Source organism: Epinephelus lanceolatus, chromosome 9 (assembly GCF_041903045.1).
Source record: "Epinephelus lanceolatus isolate andai-2023 chromosome 9, ASM4190304v1, whole genome shotgun sequence".
NCBI classification, from domain to species: Eukaryota; Metazoa; Chordata; class Actinopteri; order Perciformes; family Serranidae; genus Epinephelus; species Epinephelus lanceolatus.
Window position 1 is genome coordinate 22573826 of NC_135742.1, and position 25698 is coordinate 22599523.

At 41.5% G+C, this 25698-nt stretch overlaps 1 protein-coding gene across 2 annotated transcripts in view; it reads right to left on the reverse strand.

Moving 5' to 3' along the window:
- Window positions 1-25698, reverse strand: part of LOC117252724 (netrin receptor UNC5C) — a 285759-nt gene that overhangs the window by 27153 nt on the left and 232908 nt on the right. The window contains exons 8-10 of one of the 2 annotated variants that reach the window (XM_033619821.2): window positions 24161-24217; window positions 9705-9896; window positions 2062-2279 (exon numbers count right to left, since the gene is read on the reverse strand). In XM_033619821.2, coding sequence (XP_033475712.1) covers window positions 2062-2279; window positions 9705-9896; window positions 24161-24217 — 467 coding nt within the window. The remainder of the gene's footprint in view (window positions 1-2061; window positions 2280-9704; window positions 9897-24160; window positions 24218-25698) is intronic. The other variant, XM_033619822.2, reaches the window with a different exon arrangement.

The window sequence follows — 25698 nt, forward strand, 5'->3', positions numbered from 1 at the left end:
TTCTGCACAACACAACTGATGGTCCCAACCCCACTGATAAAGCAAGAAATTCCACTAATTAACCCTGATAAGGCACACCTGTGAAGTGGAAACCATTTCAGGTGACTACCTCTTGAAGCTCATGGAGAGAATGCCAAGAGTGTGCAAAGCAGTAATCAGAGCAAAGGGTGGCTATTTTGAAGAAACTAGAACATAAAACATGTTTTCAGTTATTTCACCTTTTTTTGTTAAGTACATAACTCCACATGTGTTCATTCATAGTTTTGATGCCTTCAGTGAGAATCTACAATGTAAATAGTCATGAAAATAAAGAAAACGCATTGAATGAGAAGGTGTGTCCAAACTTTTGGCCTGTACTGTATATATATATATATATATATATATATATATATATACATATATATAAACACTTGAAGATCCACTCATTACTAAAAGTGTATGTCATAAAAAACTAAAGTAATGGTCACAGTGAAATTTAAGGTGTACTGATCACGTCGTCAACTTTAAGAACCAGATCTGTGTGCTAGGTACCCCAACAGAGGGGGGACCAAACATGGGGACGGTACAGAACGGTTCCATTGGTACCATCCACAACTTTTCAGTGAAAACAGAAAAAATGCGTACCGAACTGAGCTGTTATGCACTGTACTGCTCAGTGGAAACGGCTTAAGTGGACAGAGAGCAACACATACTGTACCACACAGTACTGGGCAAGAAGCTGTTCAGCAGAGACTGGTAGTCTGACGGTATTATATAATAAATAAAACATCCTGATGAATCAATGTACGGTTTTGCTGGGCATTACAGCTACCAAGCAACAGAGAGGCATTTACCTTAGAAATCAAACTTTTCACATTAAGGCTACTGTATTGCACCTAATGGCTCGAGAAGAATCTGAATGGATGTGTTAAATCCTTGGGACTGTAAGAGAACATTTTAGTAAAGGGGTTAGTGAGAATGTAGTCAAAGTCATGTCAATGTTTTGTTTCGTTGGTGTGCTGACAGGCCTATAATGTGGGCAGGCACTGATCATAGTTATAAACTGTCTCCTACGGCGTGCACAGTTCTGCATAAAAGCGAGCTGGACCAATGCTCTGTGGAGGCTGAAAGATGATGAAAGAAAGAAAATGTATTTTAATGAAACCAAAAATTCATAGAGGTCCAGAGAAGTTTCACTGTGCAAGGCAAATCTCTGTAGTCATTGTAGTTTTGTAGAAATCTGCAATTTGCTCCATTTTCCACTAGAATTTTACTGCATTCATCAAGATGGTTTCATTTTTTTCCCCCTCTTGTTTTCTTGGTAACCATTAACTAAAATGCTACAGGGACAATCTGCATCTGCCTGGAAGCGCTGCCATAGGGCTGAGCTGGCAGGTTGTGAGAAGAGGTCGGATTTACAATAGACGTATGAAACCACCTTAGGGTAAGTGGTAAAATATGACCTGCTTTGCATTTCCCTTTCAAAATGTCCACTGTGAGATGTAAAATAAGGACTTAACATTCAGCAGTTTACTCCACTACATCACACAAAGCTGACAAGAACTTGCCTCAGTGTGTTGAAGACAAACACTGGACTAAGGCAACAAAAACATCCTCAAATTAGCGAGGCAAGGTCAGTCGGGTGATCCAAAGTCCACAATTAAAAAAACCCCATAATAACAGGGAAAATCATCAAAAAGTGGCAGATATGTAGAGCTCAAAGATAGTGAGCTCAGCTCTCGTACTGCCTCAAGACAGGTGCAGTGATGACAGCGAGCGGTTTCATCTGTATTTGTGACAACTGACTCTGGTATGCATGCCATGTAGTTGACAGAGCAGAGGGAGGAAACTGGGGCACAGAGCTGCATGTATACTAATGGTGTTTGGTTTTGTATTTATGTGACTGGGAACACAAAGCTGCTGAGTTTCAGTACTTCTCACTATGCGTCTGCAGTGTAACCTCACTTCAGGAGGAAATATTTCTAAATCCTACTGTGCTCATACAGAATATTTTATAGTCAAAATCACAGAAGTGGATGAAAGACACTGGTGTTAGAATGAGGGATACATTCATTATATTACCTTCGGAGACAGTTTGGATGTGAAGTCTCCTCCGAGGTCGTCCTGCGGTGTGACCAGACCAGATGAGTTGTACACTTTGATCTTCAAGTTGGGAAGAGGATCCAGGAGAGGGGAGTTGGTCATTGGGATTTTATCTGACACATCGTGGAGGGCATACACAGGACCCCGATACATGGCAGCTGCATTTGTCAAGTCAGGAGGAGCTGTCAGTAGATCAGCTAGAGGGATAAAGCGAAAGACAGAGGGAGACAGAGAAGAGACACAAGAAGGAAAGAAAATATTAATAGGAGAAAATACAACACGAATAGCACCGATCAAGTTTTCAAAAATGCTTGACTGTTCTGCTCACAGGGTCAGAGAAAATGCTGTCTGACTGAGACAGAGAGTGAAAATAAAAAGGTAAGGCTAGACACTTTATATCCTCAACAGAACTGCAACACATGGCTGCAGTGTGTGACAGATGTGGGGAACTTGTAGATCAGTGAGCAGGAATAAGGGGAGTAAGACGAGAGCAGGCAAGGTTGCTGATAAGGTATCAGTGTCTGGTATGATACATTGCAGTACACAGGGGCATGACCTGGATCAAGGACTAGTCATGGCTGCCGCACAGAGAGGTAGAAAGCGAGAGGGAGTAGATTGTAAGGGTGATGTTTAGACTTCATCTCAAAAAATAAATAAGTAACTGTAATAGATCATATTTAAATTTATACACCATAAAAACTAACTCCCTTATATCAAAACTGACCTCACTTTAAACTGTATAACAGAACAGCATAGCTTCATCTCTTCCATTCAGCTCATCAAAACGTTGTCAGCAACTCTGACTTCACCCACACAATCAAAGAAGCTGTCACACTTTAATCACATCACTGTCTGTTTTCGAAATGCTGCCGATGTCACGATTCAAATCTGACTGACAAAACCTGCTGTGCACATTAAGCACAAAACATAACAGTGTTAACTGACAATGACAATTTGAGTTGAGTTAATTAACATTCATCCAATTATACTGCTGGTCTGAAAATCAGTCTTTTACTCTCAATATCATTATATTATACTCTCATGATGTACAATATGTAGTTTATTTAGAATAGAACAAGTAAGATGACACATAATGTGCAGTATTCAAGCAAACCTTAAAATCAGTAGGAAAATCACTCTCAGTAGTCTAAAAGGTTTCTAAAAGGTTGCCTCTCTAACCTTTTAAAAATACAATCAAATGTGGTTAGATCACATTCCCCATCATATTGTGCATCTACTGAACAATATATGCACAAAAAAATACTGAAAATACATTTCAGTCAAAAACACTTTAATCAAAGAAAACTTTGCATTTGCAGTATCATATTTGGTGGTATGGCTCTGTTCTGGGGTCTCTCTGACTTTCCTAGGCCTACAAAGAAAGCCTCTACCAAGCGTCCATGTGGAAAGCCTAAGGTGGAGAGAGAGCACACCTTTCTGCCCTTCCACGTGCCTACATGGAAAGCCTTAAGGCACAGAGAGCACATCTATCTGCCCTTCCATGCACAAATGAGGAAAGCCTGTGGCAGAAAGACCAACCTCCCTGCCCTTCCATATGCCTACATGGAAAGCCCAAGGCAGTAAGAGCAGCAGCAAAGACCCCCGGGAACAGAATGACATTGATAAGTCAGACACAGCATGAAAAGGAGGAGCTGGGGTGGAGGCAGGTTGCAAAGCAGCTTGCAGAGGAAGCAGCAACAGTGGGCAGGCTAGAGCAGTTTAAATAGGGCACCCTGAATGAAATTGGCCAATTGGTTACAGAGAAAGGAATCACGTGATCTATCAGCTGACTCCCTTCCATCAATCAGCTGCTCCATCAGTTGATTGGGCTGTTTGAGATCAGCTGATGTAGCTGGGATGTGAGCTGAGCCTCACATCGTGTCCTGCCTGAACTAATGCTATGCTCAATTTCCTCATATTGTTACATCAAAAATAAATTCATGTATTCTTTCTCTTAAAATATGACATATGCTAACTTAAGCTAGTACCAATCAGTTTCAGCCAATATTATCCCAACAGCCACCCATCAACCACTCAATCTGCAACATTTAGCTGCACATAGCTAAGATTAGCTAGCTAGTAACGGCATGTCGCTGTGTCTTTGTTTCCCCCCAAAAAGTAGTTACAGGACCACGGGCTAAAAGTTATTCACACTGAGGAAAGTGGTATCTGTGACAGCTCCAGATTATACACAAGGCACTTTACAGCAGACTGCTTCAGTAAGTGTACGGAGCATACGACGGGCTTCATCTCTCTCTGACAGATAATATTATCTCTTACACCTTCAAAAGGCCTCACTGTTATGACACGCCCACTTCTGAACAATCAAAGCAAATTCCTCCTACAGTTAAATCTTACCTGCCTATTCTGTTTCCCTCTGACATACATCACAAAACTACAACTAGATACTCTCGGAATGCCGTTTCGTCTGGACTTTAAAGCTACCCAATGTGACTTCTGTCAAATAGCGGCCACTGTGGCCACAATTGGGAATTACAGAACAGTGGTGTATTGAATTCATCTTCATTTTCAGTAGCTTTAAAGACTTCATCATGTTTATCTGTGAGATGCTGAAATGCAGTGTAACAGGGGCACAAGTATTCAAAAGCAATAAAGTCAGCAAATTTACTTGATAAGCATCTCTCTAAAGTTTGATAACCTTGGCAACCACATGCTACAGGTCACACTAGATCAAGTGAGGCTCTAGCAGCAAAACTGTTTTATTTCCTCTTTCTTAAGTCACACAGTCTTGTTTTAAACAAAGCAGTAAATTGATCTATGCTATCTTATAAATCATTTGTGGATGGAATCAACAATGGAATGGAAATGAAACTCTCACCAGTGCTGGGTCAGATGTGACTTGAGGCTACTGAGTGGATTCTGCTGTACTAGTTGTGTATGAATCCTGATGTTTTACACTGCTCTTTGTGGAGTTGCCGCAGCTGATGCTAATGGTGGAAACTTTTCATGTACTGCAAGCAAACACTCAAGCGGCTCACTTATACACACATATACGAGCACTGTCATGAATAAAACACATCTGCAATGTTAAACATGGGCACTGCAAAAGCACTCACATATGCAAACATGTGTCCTGCATACCAACAATGTGTACACTACGCTGTACACACTCATGCACACACAGTATGTGGGAATTACATGATGTCAGTGGGGATGGATAGGTAAAGCTCTCTGAGACTCCCCTCTGTACTCATCATGGATAGGTGAGTGTGAGCCAGAGGGCAACAGCAGGAGCATGGCAACTGCTAATCAGTACAGTATGCTAATCCATTCACGTGCAATATTTAAGCACTGTTTACAGTATGTCAGTTAGTAACAGCAACAACCTTGCTCTACCTTTAGCAATCACTCTATCCTTTTGACACTTGCAACCTTAGCAGGTTTAATGTTTTGATCTTTGGCAGGGAATTCTCAGTAATACACAGTTTTGTAGTCAAGCAGCTAAAAAACCTTTGCAGTGAAAATATTAGTAACAATTTAAAAACAATGCCTTGACTTCAGTTTGTTCCGTCTGCCAGAATGTCAGCCTCGCTTCCTCCTGGGTAATTGGAAAGATGCTGCAGCCAAGTGCTGCTGAATGTAATAATAAAACATTTGGCAATATCAATAAACAGTAAATCCTACATGGGAGTTTACTTTACCAAAGTGAATCAAGGGAATGTGCTCCAAGTGACCCGCATGGTCAGTCACTCTTGTGGCTAGTTTTATTCAACTATCTTGCTACCACCTTTTGGCTTATAACAATGTACTTTAGGGGTAGAAAAGTATAAATCTGTGTATATAAACAATCTGAATACATATAATATGAATATATACATATTTATATATATCTCCCTGGTAACACATATCCACTGTGGACCCTTAGGCAAGGTTCTTGATGCTGCTATCCTACCTCAGGACGGGTGAAAAGGCAAATGCAAAAGTCATAGCGACTCTGACATCACCTGGGTCAATAAGTACCACATCAGGTGTAGAAGAACCAAGGCAACCTGATGAGAAATGGACTACTGGAACAAGATATAGATGGAATAGAGCAGACAATATGGACCTGTTGGAATGCTACCATTCAACTAACCCCATTGAGAAGGGCTACATGCAGAGGTTGCGGGATATATGGATGCTTCAAAACCCAACATCTAGATCGAGGTAAGATGTAGCAATCCCGAGAGACAGCAACATCAAGAAGAAGGGACATAAGAACTCGAAAAATACCATGGGCTGAAAGAGGAGCTAGAAAAGATGTGGGGAGTAAGGGCAATATTGGTGCCGGTGGCAAGAGTAGGCGGCAGTAGCTCAGTCCATGGGGACCTGGGTTGGGAACTGGAGGGTCGCCTGTTCAAGTCCCCGTCTGGACCAAAATATGGAGCGTGGACTGGTGGCTGGAGAGGTGCCAGTTCACCTCCTGGGCACTGCCGAGGTGCCCTTGAGCAAGGCACCGAACCCCCCAACCGCTCGGAGCGCCTGTCATGGGCAGCCCCACTCTGACATCTCTCCACTTAGTGCATGTATAGGTCCAGTTTGTGCATGTGTGTGTTTAGACCTGTGTGTAATTGACAACAGAGTGAAAAATTGAATTTCCCCTCGGGGATTTATAAAGTATATAAAATTAAAAAATTAAAATAAAAAAAAAAAAAGGCCAGTTACCTACTGAGGACAATTCCAGATTTGTTCGCACTCGGCTCTATTTTTTCTTTATTTTTTTGGCTGAGGAGCCTGAAATCCTGTCGTTCCCTCCACGAACCCATCCATTCTAATTTTAAAATCCCTCATTATCACCCCCCCCCCCCCCCCACACCCACCCACACACACACATCTGTCACCTATCACTCTCTCCCTCTCTCTATCACCAGGCTGTTTACCCTTAAAGCCAGCGGGTATTCCTGCCAAATCATCCCTGCTGAAATTTAATTAACAACTAACGGAAAGCCACAGAAAGAGAGGGAGAGTGACAGAGAGAAAGAGAAAGACACACAGAGAAAGAATCAGAATGAAGAAATAAAGGGAAGAAAGCGAGAAAAACTGAAAACAGAAAAGCAGCCCTTTTCTGAAACAAGTGCACATTCGTGCCTGTCAGAGGGGGACAGAGAGACAGAGACTCAGGGACATAATTCTTCATTAATAGTAATCGTAGATGGTCCCTCAACGCAGAGTGACAAGCATCCTAATGCTTCGCTGATAAAATGTCACCCAATCTCCGCTCATGCAAAGGCATTCGCCCTTGTGTACATGCATCCACGTACACACACACAATTATTTTAGCTTGCTGTTTACCAATTTGCGTTGCATCCTTTCTGACCTCACTTTCCTGTTTTTACTGTACACCATGATATGAATGTTAATCATCCACCTACAACCGACCACATACAGAAACTATGTAAGTATCCTTTTAAAGGTATTTTGTAGATTGTAGATGTCACTCAATTTGATCAACACAAAATCTGTGTTGTAGATGTAACCACAATATTTAATTCACATTTATGGGCATGTCTGTTTGCTCATGTGCTTACGGCCTGCATGGATGTTTTTCTGAGCAGGTTTATTGATTTTTTTAGGGGTTTTAAGCCAAATATTGTTTTGTCATGTATCTGACACAGCCTTACAGGAAAAGCCAGAAGTTCATGGCGTCTGCGGACTGATCCCCTGATTCATCCATGACCGCTGTCCAATCTCGGCATTTCCAGTAAGCTACTGAGAGCATGCACACGGGTGCATGAGTGTGGGTGGCTGCATGCTTTTTGTTGTCTCATTCATTTCCCAAAGACAGAGAGTAGGAAATGACAACACAGACAGAGGAGAGTGAACGATGGCTCCACTCTAACTGGGAAACAAACAGGGAGCGAGCGTCTGCTGCGGTAGGAGTCACTGTGACGGGAGAGAGGCGGAGACACGGGCGAGGGGAAGACAGAGACACGGAGACGGAGATGAAGAGAGGAGGATGCTGATAAACAGGAAATGTGATTGACCTGAATGTGCAGATGGGTAGGGAGAGAAAGAAAGAGTGAGACAGAGGAGGAGAATGACAGAGAGAGACTCCTTGATGGAGGAGAGTGGTCTCTGGTAGAGACAGAGATTAATCCAAAGCAGCAGAGATTGACAGCTAAAGGCTGAGGAGGGAAACAAAATGATGGTAGCTTGAAAGCCTTAAAGAGGACAGAGGCGTGATCAAGTCTGGTATTCTGTATCCACCTATCAATCCATGCATCTGTCCCTCTAACTATCCATCTGCCTGTTTACCTATCTATCTATCTATCTATCTATCTATCTATCTATCTATCTATCTATCTATCATTGTGTAATGCACTGAATCTGTAGTCCTCTTTTTGTGAGAGTGTAAAAAGAGGCAGACACTTGCTGTCAAGTTCCTCCTCAACAGCAAGTGTCCTACCAGCCTGAGTATTCTTCACATAGAGTCCCTGCCAGTCTTGAGGTTGCTGTTTTGCTGCAGACTGTGCTCTGGTCTTCCTGCATCTCCTCCGTGGAGCATCTAGGTGCCCACTCAGGCTGAAGCATATGAACTCCTGACAAACTCCCTCTCTCACTGCCACACTCCATCTTACAAAAAACATTTAAAATGAGTAGAAAGCAAGTCATTAAAAGTACTTTTTGTTTATTTATTCTGAAATCTGTTTGTGCTTTAATAGGTTTGGAAAGATGCCACTGTGCCTTAGAAACTAACACACACTGTATACTTGTCTTAATTCATTCAGCCCAGATGGAGTTTCTTTTTGTTTCTACCTCTTTTTCACACATGTAATCTTGCAATCACTATTTAAAGAGTTATTTAACACCCCCTGATAATACCCCAGTGATTTAACTTCTCACCTTGCCGCAGTGATGTTCACATGTAGTGTAGGTAATCGTGACATCACAGTTGGGTGTGATTACAGGTGCAACCAGAGAGGGCAGTGAAACACTGCTTTTCAGCCTGATGTCAGGTATCGTAATTTTTAAACAAACCAAACGCAGTCCTCTTAAAGTGCACCAAAAAGTGGACCAACAGAAAAGGGACTTCATTTGAAAGAGGACTCAGTTCTTTCTGGTCAACTTCAGCTCTGATGGGGCCTCGGTCCTCTTTCTGTTCACACCATAGTCTATATTATATGATATATACTGACATAGTTTTGGTTTTACTTCGGCGTGGCACTGGAGTGCACTTATGAAGCCCCCGCTTTCAGATGAATTTAAAATTGGAGGAAACCTTTAAAGTTGATGAATTCTACATTCCACAAACGGAGACGTGCAGTATCTTCCATGGACCAAACTGCTCCTCATCCTGTGTCCTTGCAAGCATTACAGGCCAGCGTGGATTTTGTCTGTTTTTTCAAGCACCCCAGTGCAATAGCATGTGATCTAGAGGGCTAACTGCGATGGCAAAGAGCAAAGAGAACCTGAAGCACTTTGTGTTCACAGTGCACAGGTTATGTGAACTGCACTGTGGACCTCAGACAAGCTCCTGAGGTGGACTGAGTTCTCTTGGAGCGTTCAGATATGCACAAAAAATACTGAGTCACCACTGAGTCCATTTAGAAGGCTGAAAAGGGCCTATATAGTGTAGTATTCTCCACCCTGGATTTAAGGCCATTATCTTTAACGATGCTTACCTGATCTAGCTGTTTTGATATTAACAGACTGGAAGCCTCCATTTAGTGCCGAGGTGTCGATGATGTCCGAGTCAAAGTCGCGGTGCGTCTTGCGGTAGACAAAGAGTGCCACGATGACAGAGATGACCAGGCACATAATCACTGCGATGACGATGCCCACGTAGAGCGCCACATCATCCGTACTCGGAGCAGCTAGAGGGGACACAAAGAGGAGGAGAGACACAGTTACGGATTGACAGATATTGGTCTTAAGAGGAAATACATATCAGCAAGTAAAATGGCCATGAACAGCTCCAACAATGATAATTCTTATGGAACAGCAGAGCAGTGGCAGAGAACAAAGCAATATTTTTTTATGCAAGATGAGATGAAATGTGGTGCAGGTTTCAAATTAACTCGATATAGCTCTCTGTCACTCCTAATTTGCGTTCAAATATCTCACTCCTGCCTCAGACCACCTATTGGACTCAAAAAGGACAATCTCTATAGGTTCCATTTCAAATGAAACTTTTAAATAGCCCCTCAGCTTGTGTAATATGATCATTTGTCTAGACAGGGGGAGCGAGAGACAGAGACACCTTTCATAAGAAAAAAAGAATGGTAGCAACTCTTAAAACTTAATAAGGCTGTTAATTATTTTACAAGGGTCCTAACATCCTTTATCAATCCGGCTCAGACTTTAATGGTTTTTCAGCAAGAACAACGGTGGAATTGTCATTCGTGATCTATATTTTAAAGTAGAGCAAGAAAATTTTAAGTGATGGGTGATGCTGATGGTAAAAGGTATGAGCCACACAGATTGAGCAAAAGATGAGAGGAGACAAGTTAAGCTAAGTTCGCACTACACTAATTGGGAGTGTTAAAGTTTGAGGGTGAAGATTCTTAGTCATTCAGGTAATATGATGGCCGAGTGGGTCAACGACTCACGTGACCTTTATGACTGAAACTCAGAGCTCACATGTGACTTTAACGACTCTGTAAGGCTTCACACCCACACAGAGTTTAAAACCTACAACCAGCTCAGTGGCCCAACCGTAGAGTGTCCGCCCTGAGACTGGGAGGTCGTGGGTTTGATCCCCGGCCAGGTCATACCAAAGACTATAAAAATGGGACCCATTGCCTCCCTGCTTGGCACTCAGCATCAGGGGGGAATTGGGGGGTTAGATCACCACACGATTCCCGAGCATGGCACCGCTGCTGTTCACTGCTTCCTCAGGGGATGGGTCAAATGCGGAGAACAAATTTCACACACTCAGGTGTGTGACAATCAGTGGGACTTTAACCCTGCACCAGTCTGTTAGAACCAAAGAAGACTCTTAGGTGAGAGATGAAACATCTTCAAGAGACTCAAGCAAGTCCAGGTGTCTACAATGTTGCACTTAAAAGTCTTAAAGTTTTGATTTTCACACCGTGTGACTGACCAGGAAGTTACACATTACAAGATCTGTCTTTGGGTAGAATCTCTTGTAAATTTGTCATGAAAACACACACAAGAAGTGACACAGAAAGTTATGCAATACCATGGCAAGACTGGGTTTCTTTTGTTGTCGCTGCCACACATTCTCATATGCCAACCTGTTTTCACACGTCTTTGCTATCTATAGCCTTCTTCCTCTTGGCGCAACAACAACTTTGGTTCATGTTGCAAATGCAACACATACAGAAAAGTTACTTTTATTACAGGGAACCCCTCAACATGTGTCTTGCGCTCTTATTGGCTGTTGCTCATCAACAGGTCCCTGAGAGTTACAGTTATGTTGCCTGCTAGACATCTAAGATGTGTCTGCAAAGCCGTCGTCTTAGTATAGGTCAGACATAGTGCTCGAGCACCAACTTACGAATGCCAAGCCAGTGCTGACTTGCCTCTGATCTCAGGCTTTTGTCGGGGAGCACCAAAAAACTGTCGGTGAGTGGAAAATTAGGGCTAAAGTTATGTAGTGTGGAATAGGCAGTAAAAGCACAGGGGAGTAATGATGAGGAAGTAAGAGGAGGTTGAGCCAGTAAGTGGAGAAGAATATAGAAAAGAGCACACACAAGCAGATGAAGAGTGAACAGAAAGGGAAGGGGAGTTAAAGGGAATAAAAACAGCATAAAAAAAGAGAATAAAGAAGCAAGGAAGATGAAAGGAAACAAGTAGGGCACAATAAATAAGGAGAGGAGAGGAGAGGAGAAAGAGACGGAGGTGATAACAGCAAAGACGAAGAAAACAGAACGTACTTGAACTTCAAAGCAGCGAAACAAACAATCCTACATATTTAACATGAAAGTGTCTGTGGAACTTTTTTCGAGTCGTCTCACACTTAAAGCACTCCTTGTATAATCACGTCCTCTGTAGCTAGTAGGAGGGGATTTGTCTGCAGCTATTAAGAAGAAGGCAGAAAAGTATAGGAATGCTCCTTTTAATCTGCCCTTAAAGTTGAGAGGCAGATAACAGGCTTTTAGCTACAAACAGCCTGAGTCATTTGCTAAAGGATTTGCTGTTGTCGCATCAGAACAACTTCAGAAAGCACGACTTTGATTATGCACGAAAAAATCCTTTGATGAGGCACACAGACATCCAGGCTCACATATGCCTAAGCATGAAACACACATTCGCAGAGGAGAGGTCACTCCTGGTGGTGTTAGTTACTCATTTACCACTTGAGGGGGCTATGAACCACTTCTGGTGTCTCTGGGGAGCTAAGCGTGAGGGCAAAGCATGTCCTTCTTAATTATGTGACTGTAATGAACCAAATGTCTCTGGGCACTATGTCCAGGACAAAGAAAAATTATACCCAAGGTTTCTTTTTTTTTCAGGCATTTTTATAGACAAATGACAAATCAGTTAATAGAGATGATATAAAAATACTAAAACTACTTCACTGGCTCCCTGCTGAGTTTAGGATCCAGTTCAAAATTCTCATTTTTACACACAGAGCATTACACGGTCATGCACCCTCCTATGTAGCTGAACTACCTCACCTGTATTCTCCAGCTCACACTCTCAAATATGCTACATTTGTTGTCTGCCCCTCGCACTTGTTTCCAGACATGTGGTGATCGAGCTTTTGCGGCCATAGCACCTAAATTTTGGACTGCCTGCTCCCTTACAATCTGCTGACTCTGTGGTTTCTTTTAAGACACATCTCTATCAGTGCTCTACTTTTTCAAATTCTGTGTATTGTTGTTGTGTCGTATGAATTCTTCTTTTTTCTTGTGTGTGTGCAAATTGTTTCGCTAGCTGTGCACTTTTCACAACGTGGCTCACACAGTCACTTTGTCTCTGTAATTGCTTTCTTGTTGTATATTGCCCCTGTGAAGCACTTTGTGACCTATGTCTGCCAAAAGTGCTATATAAATACATTTAAAATATGTACTTAATTCATATCTGACAGATGAATCTATAATAATAATTACAATCATTAGCTCCAGTCCTAACTGTTGTAATCTATAGTTTAACTCTGAATGTGAAAATGCCATGTAAAGTGTGTTATGTAAACCAGATTGTGGTGGAGGTACTGGTGGGGGTGTTTGCGTGACTGTCATGACCTGTCAGCTTCATTAAAAGTACATACATCTGTGATCAGTTCCCTAATTTAATTTTAACTTTAAAAATTTTTCAAATTTTTTTCCTCTTTTCCAATATCTCGTTTTATTTTATGGAAGTGATCAATTTAAGTGCACTTGTCCTTCAAACTTGATATTAAAAATAAAAGCTAACAAAATAAAAGACGCCTGGTACATTCGTTACAGGCGTATCAGTTTGTAGAACAAGTTTGTAGAACAGTTTTGAACAGTTAGAACAAGAGGCTGCACTGCAACGTGCAAATCACTCCTTCTCGTGGCTGCCTGCGCTTTCCCTGTCCTCACCGCTGCAACTTGCGCTCTCTTCATCTACTTCATCGCCACTGCTGTACACAATTTAAAAATCACAACACCCATAATTCATGTAGGAACTGCTGCAGCCAATGTGCAGCCGGTGGGAGCTGCAGGACGACTCAGCCACCATGATCAGTTTTAATGTTTTATCAGGCAATAACTACTCCAGACTCTGCTCTAGTGTAATTTTTGGAACAGTTAGGACAGGATTCAGGATTCGGGACAACTGCTTGGATTTCAGGACTGTCCTGAATTTTTCGGGACGTCTGGTCACCCTAGGTCACTAAAGAACCACCCACCTTTAGTGGTGACAAAGCTGCTGGAAATGCAGTGATGATTCACTAAAAACAACAGTGTTCTGTCACTTGGCAGGTGTCACGCCATCCACCATCCCCTCCACCTCCAAGTGACAAAGTCAGCTCATGTACTACGTCACTTTAGAAACGTGGATATGATATATGTATATGAAACGTACAAATTGAAGGTATTCGTGGTTTGCAGAAACGCACGATGCCAACATTTTCCTCTGACAACTTCGCTGATGCAGTTCATGTTAACAACTCCTGATCTGTGTTCAAGAGTTTCCCCTCTTTTTACACAGATTGATGGCACAGTGGGGGGTTTGTTACAGCAACTTAAATCACTGCCAAATATCTGTTCATCACATTTAACTCAAACTTAAGGCACTACCTCTAAATCTCTTAAGTTTAACCCCTATGGGTTCTGTCATTTGCAGTTGCCAGCTTGCTTTTGATAAAAAAAAAATCCCAAATGCCTCAACGACACAGCTGCACAAAGTTGCCCTGTTATCAAGGTCCTTGCACTTGCCAAGGGGGAATAGAATTGGATAATCCTCTTAAGTACCAACTCCCTGATCTTAATTATGATCACCATCATCCTCATCTATTTAGGGAATCTTTATCTTGTTTCTACTTTAACTTGAAGGTCTATAACTTCAGAACATGTGGGGTGCCAGACAGCCATAAAAACACTTCTAAACTTGCGTTTTCCATTCCTATTTTCCTTTAGAGTGTTTTGGGACACTTTGGGATAAGCTAACTAGGCTATGGCCTGCTGTGGTTTTGATGTATGTGCGTGTGTGTACTAAGCTTAACGTGTTTTATACCAGTGGGCTTAAAAATCCTTTCTTCACTGTCTATCAGTTTATATCCCATCTCTCTCAGATCTTCCTCTCCCCCCACAACTCACACCTCTCTCTCTCTGACTCCCTGTGTCTCTCTCTGTCTCCATCTGTTTGATTTGTAGATGAATGAAACAACATGTCCCATTAGAGCTTCTACCTGCCAGAGTAACCTACATATAACTGCTAGATACCAAATGTTTTCTTTTTTCCTATACATTTTCACTTTTTCCCCCTTTTCCTTTTTGTTTTTCTGTCCTACATTTTTATTGTTGCTTTCACCTTAAGAGTAAACATCACACACATCATCTAGACTGTGGCGAACTAAGCATATTCATTGAGAAATGGTGCTTAAGTAGAAGCAACAGCATCGCAATACATGGTATCTGTGTTGAGAAATCAGTGATTATGCTAAAAATCATACTGAAGTTTCAAGGAAATGGGTGGAATTAATTTATAATTTGAAAAAATATATATTTATATACATATAACAGAGAAGTAACAAATCTTCTTAGTCAGTAATGTCACAATATCCACGACAGGTCATGCAAAATTCAGTTTAACTATTATTATTTTTAAGTTATTTGCTGCATTAACATGCACTATTGTGTCTTTGATGGACTGACTTTGCATTTGAGCTTAATCTTAAAAACGCCTTTCATCTCTCTCTGAATGCTCAATGACATTTTTTGAATCGGAAAAATAATTTTAAAAAAAGAATAGAAAATTGGCACTAATGTACAGTAGCTTTTCTCCAGCACTCAACTCCTCTCTGTGCTCCGTATGTGTCTACTTCTTTGGTCTTTCATTTCGTTGAGCCTCCACATAAAAAGCAAAAGTGCTGCTTTGGTTGTCTATTCTTTAATTCTGATGTTCTTTTATTGTCTGACAGTGTTGCATAATAGGCCGTCTTTTTTTGACAAGATGGGGGCTGAAAAAGGGACTGAACGTGGGTGTACACTTTGACCAAACCCAGATGAATGAATAATGTGTTTAGACCTCTGTGTGTATCTAAGCGTGGCCCAAGGCGCTGCTCTGTGAAGCCAGAATGACAAAATCGGCAGTGATAGAATGAGGAAAGAGTACATGTCTGACTAAGTACTAATAGGTACACACCTATGTTCAATTTCATGGGCACTCATGCGAGCACTGACACTCACAAGGAATGTGTAGGCAGGCACACACACATCCATATTAACTTTTATCCACAAGTCAACTATGTCCTGTGCTATTCCTCCCTTGTATGAGCAGTTTTATGTCCGACGCATGAACAACAAGCCTGGCTAAATAGGATTTAGATTAATAAATAGCAGAGGAACTGAATAAGCAATACACCTGTGATGTTTCAGCAAGAAATATCTGACAGCTCTCTATAGGAGGGAGACTGCTCTGTTCTAAAGGTCAGGACATGCACACACACACACACACACACACACAAACAAATGTACACTGACCACATAGATGTGAACAAACACAGAAAAAAACCCATACGCTTGAAGATGACGCTGAGTAGAGTAGAGAACTCTTTACTTTCAGGGGTACCAGCCACATTACATTGGTTCTACCGACTACCAGTTCATGCTAAATCCATCAGTGCTAAATGATGGTACCTGAGAGTGCAGCAACACCAGGTTTAAACAAGAAGAGCAGGTGCCATGAAGTGCCCCAAAGCCTGGAAGCATGCCACAGAACTCTGAGGCTGGTGTTGTGTTGAAGTCTGGTTCCCTATTGATATGTGTTTCCCCCTACTTAAACCTTACCCAAAACCTTAGTCCTAACCCTACCCACCGAGGGTACAACACCGATACAACACCACCAACAGAGCTCAGCGGAGCCACCGTGTTTAACCTCAGATAGGAGGTGTAAGTGCACCGAAGCCGGGAAGCTGGGAAGCAGCAACCTCTGAGGCTGAAAAATGGAGCTAACACAGCAGTGCCAAAAACTTTAATTCCCCATAGACAACTGCACGGTTGTCACAATTGGATATAACTCAACCCTGTACATTTAATACATTTAAGCAAGGATAAAAGTTACACATATATAGGGGTGGAGCTGCTTGAGTGACAGGCTGTCTGCAGGGCGTCACAGTCTATAAGTTAGATCCACCCCTCGCTCAACCAAAGCTCCACCCACACGGTCAATTCTGGCTCCAAAAAACCAAGATGGCGATGGCCTAAATGCTGAACGGGAGTCCACAAACTAATGGGTGACGTCACAGTCGCTACATCGCCTCAGTGCCGCTGTAGTTTTGGCATCTGGTCGATTTTATTGTCTGTGTTATTTTAGTAATAGCCTATTATCAGTGCTCGATGAGCAGACACACATACACACACAGACATAAACACACATAGCAGACAGACAGATTAGCTCTATGTGTGGTTAGAATTATGTTTAGTTGAGTATGTTACCCCTGCAGCTTCTTCAAAAACTACTTCCTTTTTTATTACAAAGAAAGTTAAATATCAGAAAAAAGTATCGTTGAATACTGGTATGGAATTCCAGCTACTGGAACTGGTACCGGTATTGGTTTAAATGTGGACGGTACCAAACCTTACACTGAGAATGATGATATTGTTCTATCAGAGTCAAATTAGACAATAGGGAGACTGTTGACATGAAGACAGTGGTGTGTGTGTGTGTGTGTGTGTGTGTGTGTGTGACTGAAGAAGAACATCCTTACTCCCATAGGCAACAACCTATCACAGTTTATACATCAGGTAAGGTGCGATACAGTGCTGTTCACTTTCTATCTGCTTGTCAAAGTCATTTGCTCTACCTGTGTCTCTTATCATATACATATATGTGTGTGCATGTACACTAAAAATATCTATACATGTGTATTTGATCCATGATGGTTTAAGAAATCTTGGCATTTGGCATTAGGGAACGAGATGGTGTGCTCAGGGAGGGTAGAAAATGTGTTAGACTTTTGACAATGTACCATCCTTCCTTTATTTTCTCCATTTTTTTAAAACAAGAATGCACTGCAATTTGTCATAGTTTTGCATGACAGCGTTACCTTACTAGCTCAATATTGAGCAGTGTGTGTCGTGCCTGTGTTTGATCAAAGCCAAATGGTCCTCGGATGCAGAACCAAAATTATTCTGCCAGGGTTCACTGTGCACATGCCAAATTCAGTTTGTTTGGAGTGTACAGTCGAGGTGAGTGTGTGTGTGTGTGTGTGTGTGTGTGTGTGTGTGTGTGTGTGTGTGTGTGTGTGTGTGTGTGTGTGTGTGTGTATGTGTGCGGACTGACTAATGCTGTGCCTCACTGTGCCCAGTAATAATGGGCATTGTAATTGGCAAAACTTTATCAAAAAAAAAAAAAAAGGGTCTGGTAATTTGGTCACATACAGTTGGTAACCGCATGCGTGTGCCAAAGTGTGTGACTAATAAACCTTTGGGGCTGCGGAAATTGCAGGAATTATGCACACTCTCTCTCTCTCTCTTTCTCTCTCTCTCTCTCTCTCTCGCAGGCAGTTGATTACACACATGGGCTAGCGGAACAGAAGCCCCGGCTCACCCTCAGTCAGCATGGATCGCTGTCCATCGATTGGCTGAGCTTTTTGTCATTCTCAGAGTCTGTCCAATCTGCCATGGAGAGGATTTAAAGAAGGGGGAAACAAGGATAACTCAGCTTAGCTCGTCTCTATCTTCTCTGTGATCTGCATCCAAAGCAGAGCTGTGGAGAATCACTACTTGAAACTCATTCAACTGCCTTTTTGATCTTGCTTGGCACAAACATGCAAACACCACCCATACTGCACTCCTGGCACACATATCCGCTCTAAGTAACTGGCAGGGATGAACTAAAGAGAGACGGTCAGAGAGAGAAAGCGAGCAGCCATTTGTAAAGCTGTCTATCCTTATCTTGTGTAGTGGGGATGGAAAAACTCTTGGTGCCAAGAAAGAAAATATGGAGTCACTTTAGAGTCACTAAAGACAGGGGGTGTGTTTCTATGACAGCAAACAACTCTGTACAGGTATATAAAGTCATTAGATTGTGTAAAGACCCTGTGATATAAAGCAATTGCAGCCATTTAACAAATGGGCTGAACGCAAGCCTTTTAATGCAACATGTTTTATCCAACAAAAAGGAACATCATGACCTCTTTCAGTGTCTGCTGGCCACAAATATGAATCACAAAAATACTGGCAGAACAGAAGCTGTCTCCCTCCGCACAAATCTACAGCTCAGCCACCTCCCGCCCTACTCATCGCCTCGAGCTAAGCTGCTCTCTGACTGGCACAAACAGCCATGTCACATTCTCAGAAAAGTGATGTGTAAGCAAACAAACGAGGGTGCAAGTGCAGAATAAAGTACTGATAATTGTAATGCTGTTTTTTCCACTAACTTTTTTGACTTGAGGGTAAAAGTTTTCGGCCTTCATACGTGACTGAAGGTGTGAATGACCGACGGACCATGTTGTGGTCAAGCTGAGTTTAATCCCTTATTCCACCAAATTTACTATGTTTGCAAGTTTATTTTAAACATAGGAAAACTTGCTAAAAATAGGCAATAGACGCCTCTCCCATTGCCAATAGACGGGGTTTCTTTTCTGTGTTTTGTTTTCAGGGTTAGTAAACAGCAGAAAGCATTTACTCAGCATTTTCTATTTGCTGTTGTATATGGTGGTGTCTCTCACAGTGCCAGTATGCTGTCTCCTTATTTCCTCTTGCCCTCAGATCAGGAGAAGCCCTCTCACCTAACTGTCTTGCAAATGTTGCATCATGCACAATACGGCACCCAGACCTTCAACACTGCACCAACAAAAGAGGCAAAAATCAGTGTGTCATGTTTCCATCACTGACGATCAGAGGGAGCTGACTGGAGCTGTTGATGATATTTACTCTTGACTAATAAAGAGGCATTCATCTCGGGAATGAATGCTGATTGTTACTTTTCCAAGATGAAAGACAGATGGTAGTGGGGTTTTTCCAGTGGGAAAGGGGCTTAAAGCTGGATTTATACTTGTGCGTCAGCTCTACACAGAGCCTGTGTCTTAGCCTACACACGTGGCCTACACTGTTGTGAGCATTTATACTTGTGCAGTGTGTCTGCAGTTACACATCCAACACACTAGTCGGCAGTGGGGTTTCTGTGAAGTGCTGTAAAGTTAAGTAGATTCAAAACACACCCAAAACACACATTAAACATGGCTTAATAGCAAAAGCTTCAAACACAAGTGCACAAATCAGCTTCACTACAACTCACAGCATTCACAGACAAAGCATTAGTCTTTTGCTGGACACATTTTCCCCACAAATACAACATGCTAATGTTTTTAGCACAAGCCTATGGAATTTTACATTGTAAAAATTAGCCTAGCGGCTTGCAGACTTTTCCTCTACTCATATGAAGCCAGGGACAACAGCAACATTTAACAAAGGTAACGTTACAAACATCGGCTCTATTACAACTCACAAGGTTCGCTGACAAAACAACTGTCTTATACTAAACACGTTTTCCAAAGAAATGCAACATGCTAACAATATTAGCACAAGCCTATGGCATTTTACACTGCATAAATTAGCCTAGCTACGAGCGGAGATTTCCTCTCCTCATATGAAGCCACGATACAAGATTTAAAATGCTATTTTGTGGAGGCTTTACTGTCTTCACAATTTATTGTTTCTTATCTGTGAAATTAAAGTAAATAAAAGCTTTCCACTGAGGGAAATGGTTTCAGCTTGCAAAAATAGACAGGAGGTCTGTGTTGCTGTGATGTGTAGTTACATTTCTGGGGAGTTGCACATCAGGCTTCGGCGTAGGGTACGGTGCAGAATTATAAATCATGCGTTAAGACTGTGAAAAGATCACAGTCAGATCCCACTTGATTGGACGAAGATGCTAGTTTTAAAATTCCTGTTGGTATGGAGGTTGTATTCCCAAACAGAATATGGCCTGGGAACCAAGTTTTAGAAACAGAAATCTCAGCACCTATAATTATCAAGTCACACTGGTATTGACCAAATACCCTATCACCTCCCTGCAGATACAGTATGGTCATGGTTCTGCAATGGAGCAGCAGAAATCTTCCATATCACCTCTTTAACTGGCAGCTGTGGATGCAGAGTCTGATTTTGCCAGCACAGCTATTGGATGTCGAACCAGATATGGAGGTGGTTAGTACTGCATTTGTAACCTGACTTAAAGCGCTGATACAGACAGGAGATGGACAGCAGACACGCTGCGGTTGTGTTTATATTGCATTGGGTGTCTGTGTACAGTAGGTGGACGTGTTCACACGTTTGGGCGACATGGTGACAGTCCCTCACGGACATGTGGACTGTGGAAAGTGTCATTTCAGTTACACATTACATTGATATCTGTAGTCATACTCCAGTTTGGTAATTAGTGAGTCTCAGAGCCACTCATGCAACCTCCCAGTGCTGGTGTTAGTGACTGTATTTTTGAATATTAAAACTGGAGTGACAATCTGTTAAATGAGCAATGACTGCCTCTATATCTCATCTCTAGTTCTCTTTGTGTCTGCGTCTGTCTGGGACTAGTCATCTCACAAAACACACCGGGATGATGAAACTGCTTCAGCAGGCCTTAAACGAGAGTCATTAGAACACATCACAGTCGCTCATAGACTGCTTTGAAGATAAAACGAGAGCTCCTGCAATGAGAGAAGTAAAAAGCCCGGTAATAATAAATGGCAGAGGTCATTTCCCTCTTGCATCTTTCAATTCTTGTGTTTGTAGTAAATCTCTCTCATTATGTCACTTTGAGGAACTAACAGTAACAATGAAAGAGAGGGAAAGGAAGAGGGGAAGAGAGCGGGATGGGAAGAAAGGAGCATAACAAGTACAGCTGAATGTATTTTTTAAACCCTCTTATCATCTCTCACCTTTTCTATTACTCATTCAGTAGCTTTCATACCTCCCAAAGACGTATCCCCCTCACCAGGTGATCCTGTGCCTTCCTGTTAATAATTTTTCTCTTCTACAAATGATGCATTAGCAAGGGGATCATTTGACATGTTAATCATTTAGATGATACTTCAAAGAGAATGCGTCAAACGCTTTGGGGTTGCATTTTTGATGTATGAAAGGCGCTATATAAATAAAGTTTGATTGATTGATTGATTGAAATCAGTGGAACCGAATCAAACTTTCACTCAGTTCAGTGTCCGTAGTTGAACCACGCTCCACTGAGTTCTCAGTGAGCCAATATGCTTGTAAACACAAAGCAAGTGTTCAGGACTAAGGCAAATTGCCTACTTTGGCAAAACTCCAAAGCTGGCTGGCGACTCTCCAAAATGACCACAGCTGCAACAAACTCACAAATTGTGAATCAAGTGAACTGGCGCAGAATCGATTCGCTGCTATCAGACAGGAAGAAAGGGAGAATCAAGTTAATTAAAGGAATCTGTCACCACTATGGCGCATTCGCTTTCTAGACACAGCTCTGGGATCCTGCACTACATTTTAAATGACTGAAAAGTGTTTTAGTAAACCTTCAATGCAACATGAGTAAAATATAAAGATACATGGATAATAATAAAATAGGACTTTAAGATCCAATACGTAGTGTTGAGAGGGATCTATTGGTACAAATTAAATAACATGCAATAGGTATGTTTTCTTTAGTGGATAATCTCCTGAAAGTAAGAGTCATTGTGTACAGAGGGAGCGGGTCCTCATCTATGGAGATCACCATATTGTACCACCATGTTTCTACAGAGGCCCAGAATGGACAAACCTAACACCAGCTCTAGATACAACCATTTCTTTACTGGTTGAAATCACTGGGTCCGTTTGTTTTGTAGAGATAAGCCCTCTTTCCACCAAGCAGTACGGTACAGTTCAGTTCGCAATGCTTTTCTTACGTGTCCACTGTGAAAAGTTGTGGATGGTACCAATGGAACCGTTCCGTACCGTCCTCATTTTTGGTCATCCCTAGCACACAGATCACTGCAGTCTGTTTATTTGTCAATAGGAGAAGATCACTCTGCACAGGGCTGAGTTGTGGCTGGTTTTGAGGCTCATGTAACCACTGTTCATACTGGAGGTTTACATACATTAGTAAACTGTAACTATAAAAATTAAATTATGTTTTGCTGTCTCTTGCAGCAGCTGTAGACTGAGAAAAAATATACACTGGGCCGACTGCCGGCAACTTTTAAGATGAAACATTTACTTGTTATGTTACTCAATGCATGAGTTGATGATGTAATCTTTTTAAATGCCCCACTGAAAGAGACTCTCACTGCAGCCTGTACTATTCTGTTATGAAAATGTCAGCATGTGCAACCCAATTCCATAGACAATAAATGAGGTGCGGACTGATAAAGGAGGAAATACAGTGAGTGCTGGACGGAGCAGTGAGTGACAACAACCGTGCCCGCGTGAAAGAGTACTGTTTGCAGTGGAAAGGCTACGGTCTAGGTACCATGTCTGAAGGGTTACTTTTGGTTCCAAAGATACTATACCGAAAGCATTTGGTGGACATGGGCTGCAGAGACCTCTGGGGATGCTTTGGCTCCCGGTAAAAACCTCCACAACATCTGGAGCTAATAAGTTATCAAACAAAAAAGGTGAGCATACATCAGCAGGTGCTGGGCTAGCAGCCCGTCTCTGACATGTCAAGCAGTGTTGGAGAAATTCTGATTTGTAACATGTAACTGCTTTATTGAGTTTTTTAATCAGTTTAAATTATCAGGTCTGTTTGTATTGGAGTGGAGGAAGCTTCTGCGGATACTTCAACCTGGTGCACAACACTGAAGGAATTCTGACTTGGAGAAGTTTCAGATGGTTGCAATCTGCAGTCCTCACCACTAGATGCCACTAGAGTCCCCTAAATCTTACACAACATTCCTTTAATGTAAAACAGACCATTAAGGCAAAACCTGTAAAGTCAAGACTGTGACATTTCTGTTCTTTTTGTATGATTTCATATTTTATGAATTGTAACGGGCACATGTGTCTCTGTTTTCTGCAGTTTAAGTGAAGGAAAATGTAGTAAAAAGGCAGGGAAAGTCAACATGTAACATTAGAGTCTGAGGTTGTACTCTTAAGGTGTAAAAACTCAAACTGTATTTCTGCTGTTACTGTTTAATACCAAGAGGATGGCAAAGGACTTGTACAAATGCTACTAAATATATCTAGATTTTTGGAAACATCCACCTTAAATATTTTAGTAGGAGTATATAGGCCCTGCAAAGTCTTATTTCCATCATACAAGCAACATTGTAAATGATTAATCTACCATGACTGCCTTTGTCTGAGAGCAGATAAAAGTTTTAAATCTAGTGAAGTGCTCTTTCAAGGTTTTTGTTTGATCAGCACAGCAGATGATAAGACAAGAGCAAAACTCTCATCAAGCAACTCAAAACGACATGTAACAAAAAGCATGAGCCAAAGGTCAATGCTCAGTCAATGAGAGAAACACTAAGATGAATAAGACAAAAGGAAAATGGATGATGATAAAACATAAAACATCAACTTACATGGGATTCCCAAATCACTGTTTTCTTTGGGCTCAGTGGACTTCTGAAACAATGAACCTTGGGACGAGAAAAGAAGGGGATGGTGGAATGGATGGAGGAAGGGAGAGGAACACAAACAATCAAAATCAAACAAAGAGGTCAAATAAAATGGGAAAAACAAGGCAGGACATGGACACAAAAACTCCTCGACATGCCAAAGCTTGTTTCTTTCTTTGTGTCGTTCTTGCTTTTCTACTCGTCTATATTAAGTTCAGTTGTCTTAGTCTAGGAATCAATATTGAAAGGTCTGAAAACAAAACAAACAAAATAAAGCTAATTAAATCACCTCATAGGACAAAAAAAGTATATAATTTGAGAAACCCTACTGTCTGTAAGACGGTTACTGCTGTGTCATGCTGAGTGGTCCACTTAGTGAGACAGAGGGTCTATGACACAGACGAACTGCTGATGTACTTATGTATAATTGAAGTGCTGGTGTATAATTGATAAAGGCAACATGGTGCGCTTAAAAGCTTCTCGCCAGACCTACTGGACGTACAAGTCACACCGATCATCACCAAAGGGCAAGAAAAGCTGATGAGGTTAAGTGGGGTGATGTGCAAATACAGTAAAAACATACAGTGAGACTGTCTCCCTCCAAAATACGACCACATGGGTCTTTGAACAAGCAGCTTTTTACAACCTATATTTACATTTGTTAGGCTGCAACCTCTGGGTGCCATAGAAATTATGACAGGAGCAAAGGAAGAAGTCAGGAGATGTAGTATAAAGAGGAACTGACACAAACAAAGGACTTTGATACAGGAGGCTGCTGTTAGTGTCCCGTGTGAAACCAAAACTCAGCACTGAGATATTTTAACTATGCAAAAGAGTAGTAGTTAACTTATGTGCAGAGGTTACATAACAAACATTTACATTAATATGATTTTGATTCAAACCTTTTTTTCTAAACCTAATCAAGTGGTTTTGTGGCCTAAACCAGTAGTTATAATATTAATACTGCTGCTCACACAATGATAAAACACAATAAAACTGTGACTGTTAACAGTAAATTATGACCTATTCTTGTCGTTTAGGAATGAGGATGTGTTTATTTCCTGCCACTGGTGGGGGCGACACATTCTCACCACTCACTTGTCAAATACCAGCACTACTCATCAAGCTATGAGGCTCTGGAACTGCCCCTGCATCACTTTTGGACGCTCAGGGATGGCTTCTAAATTTGTGCTTGTTAAATGCACTGTGTCTTTTCAAAATAAACCTCTCTTTTTTTTCAGGAATGTACAGTTTTCAAAATAAACTTAAGACACCTTGCTTTTAGGCTACAAAAGTATGTGGTTAGGGTTAGAAAAAAACACCATGGTTTGGCTTAAAATAAGTTTGTTTTTTACTAACCTTACACAATGTCACGTAACATACATCACATAGATAAGACATCCGCCTTGTATGCTACACATATTAGCACATTACACTGTCATTAAAATACCTTGATAGACATCTGGTTTCACATGGGAAACACCCATCCCATCCACCTCTCC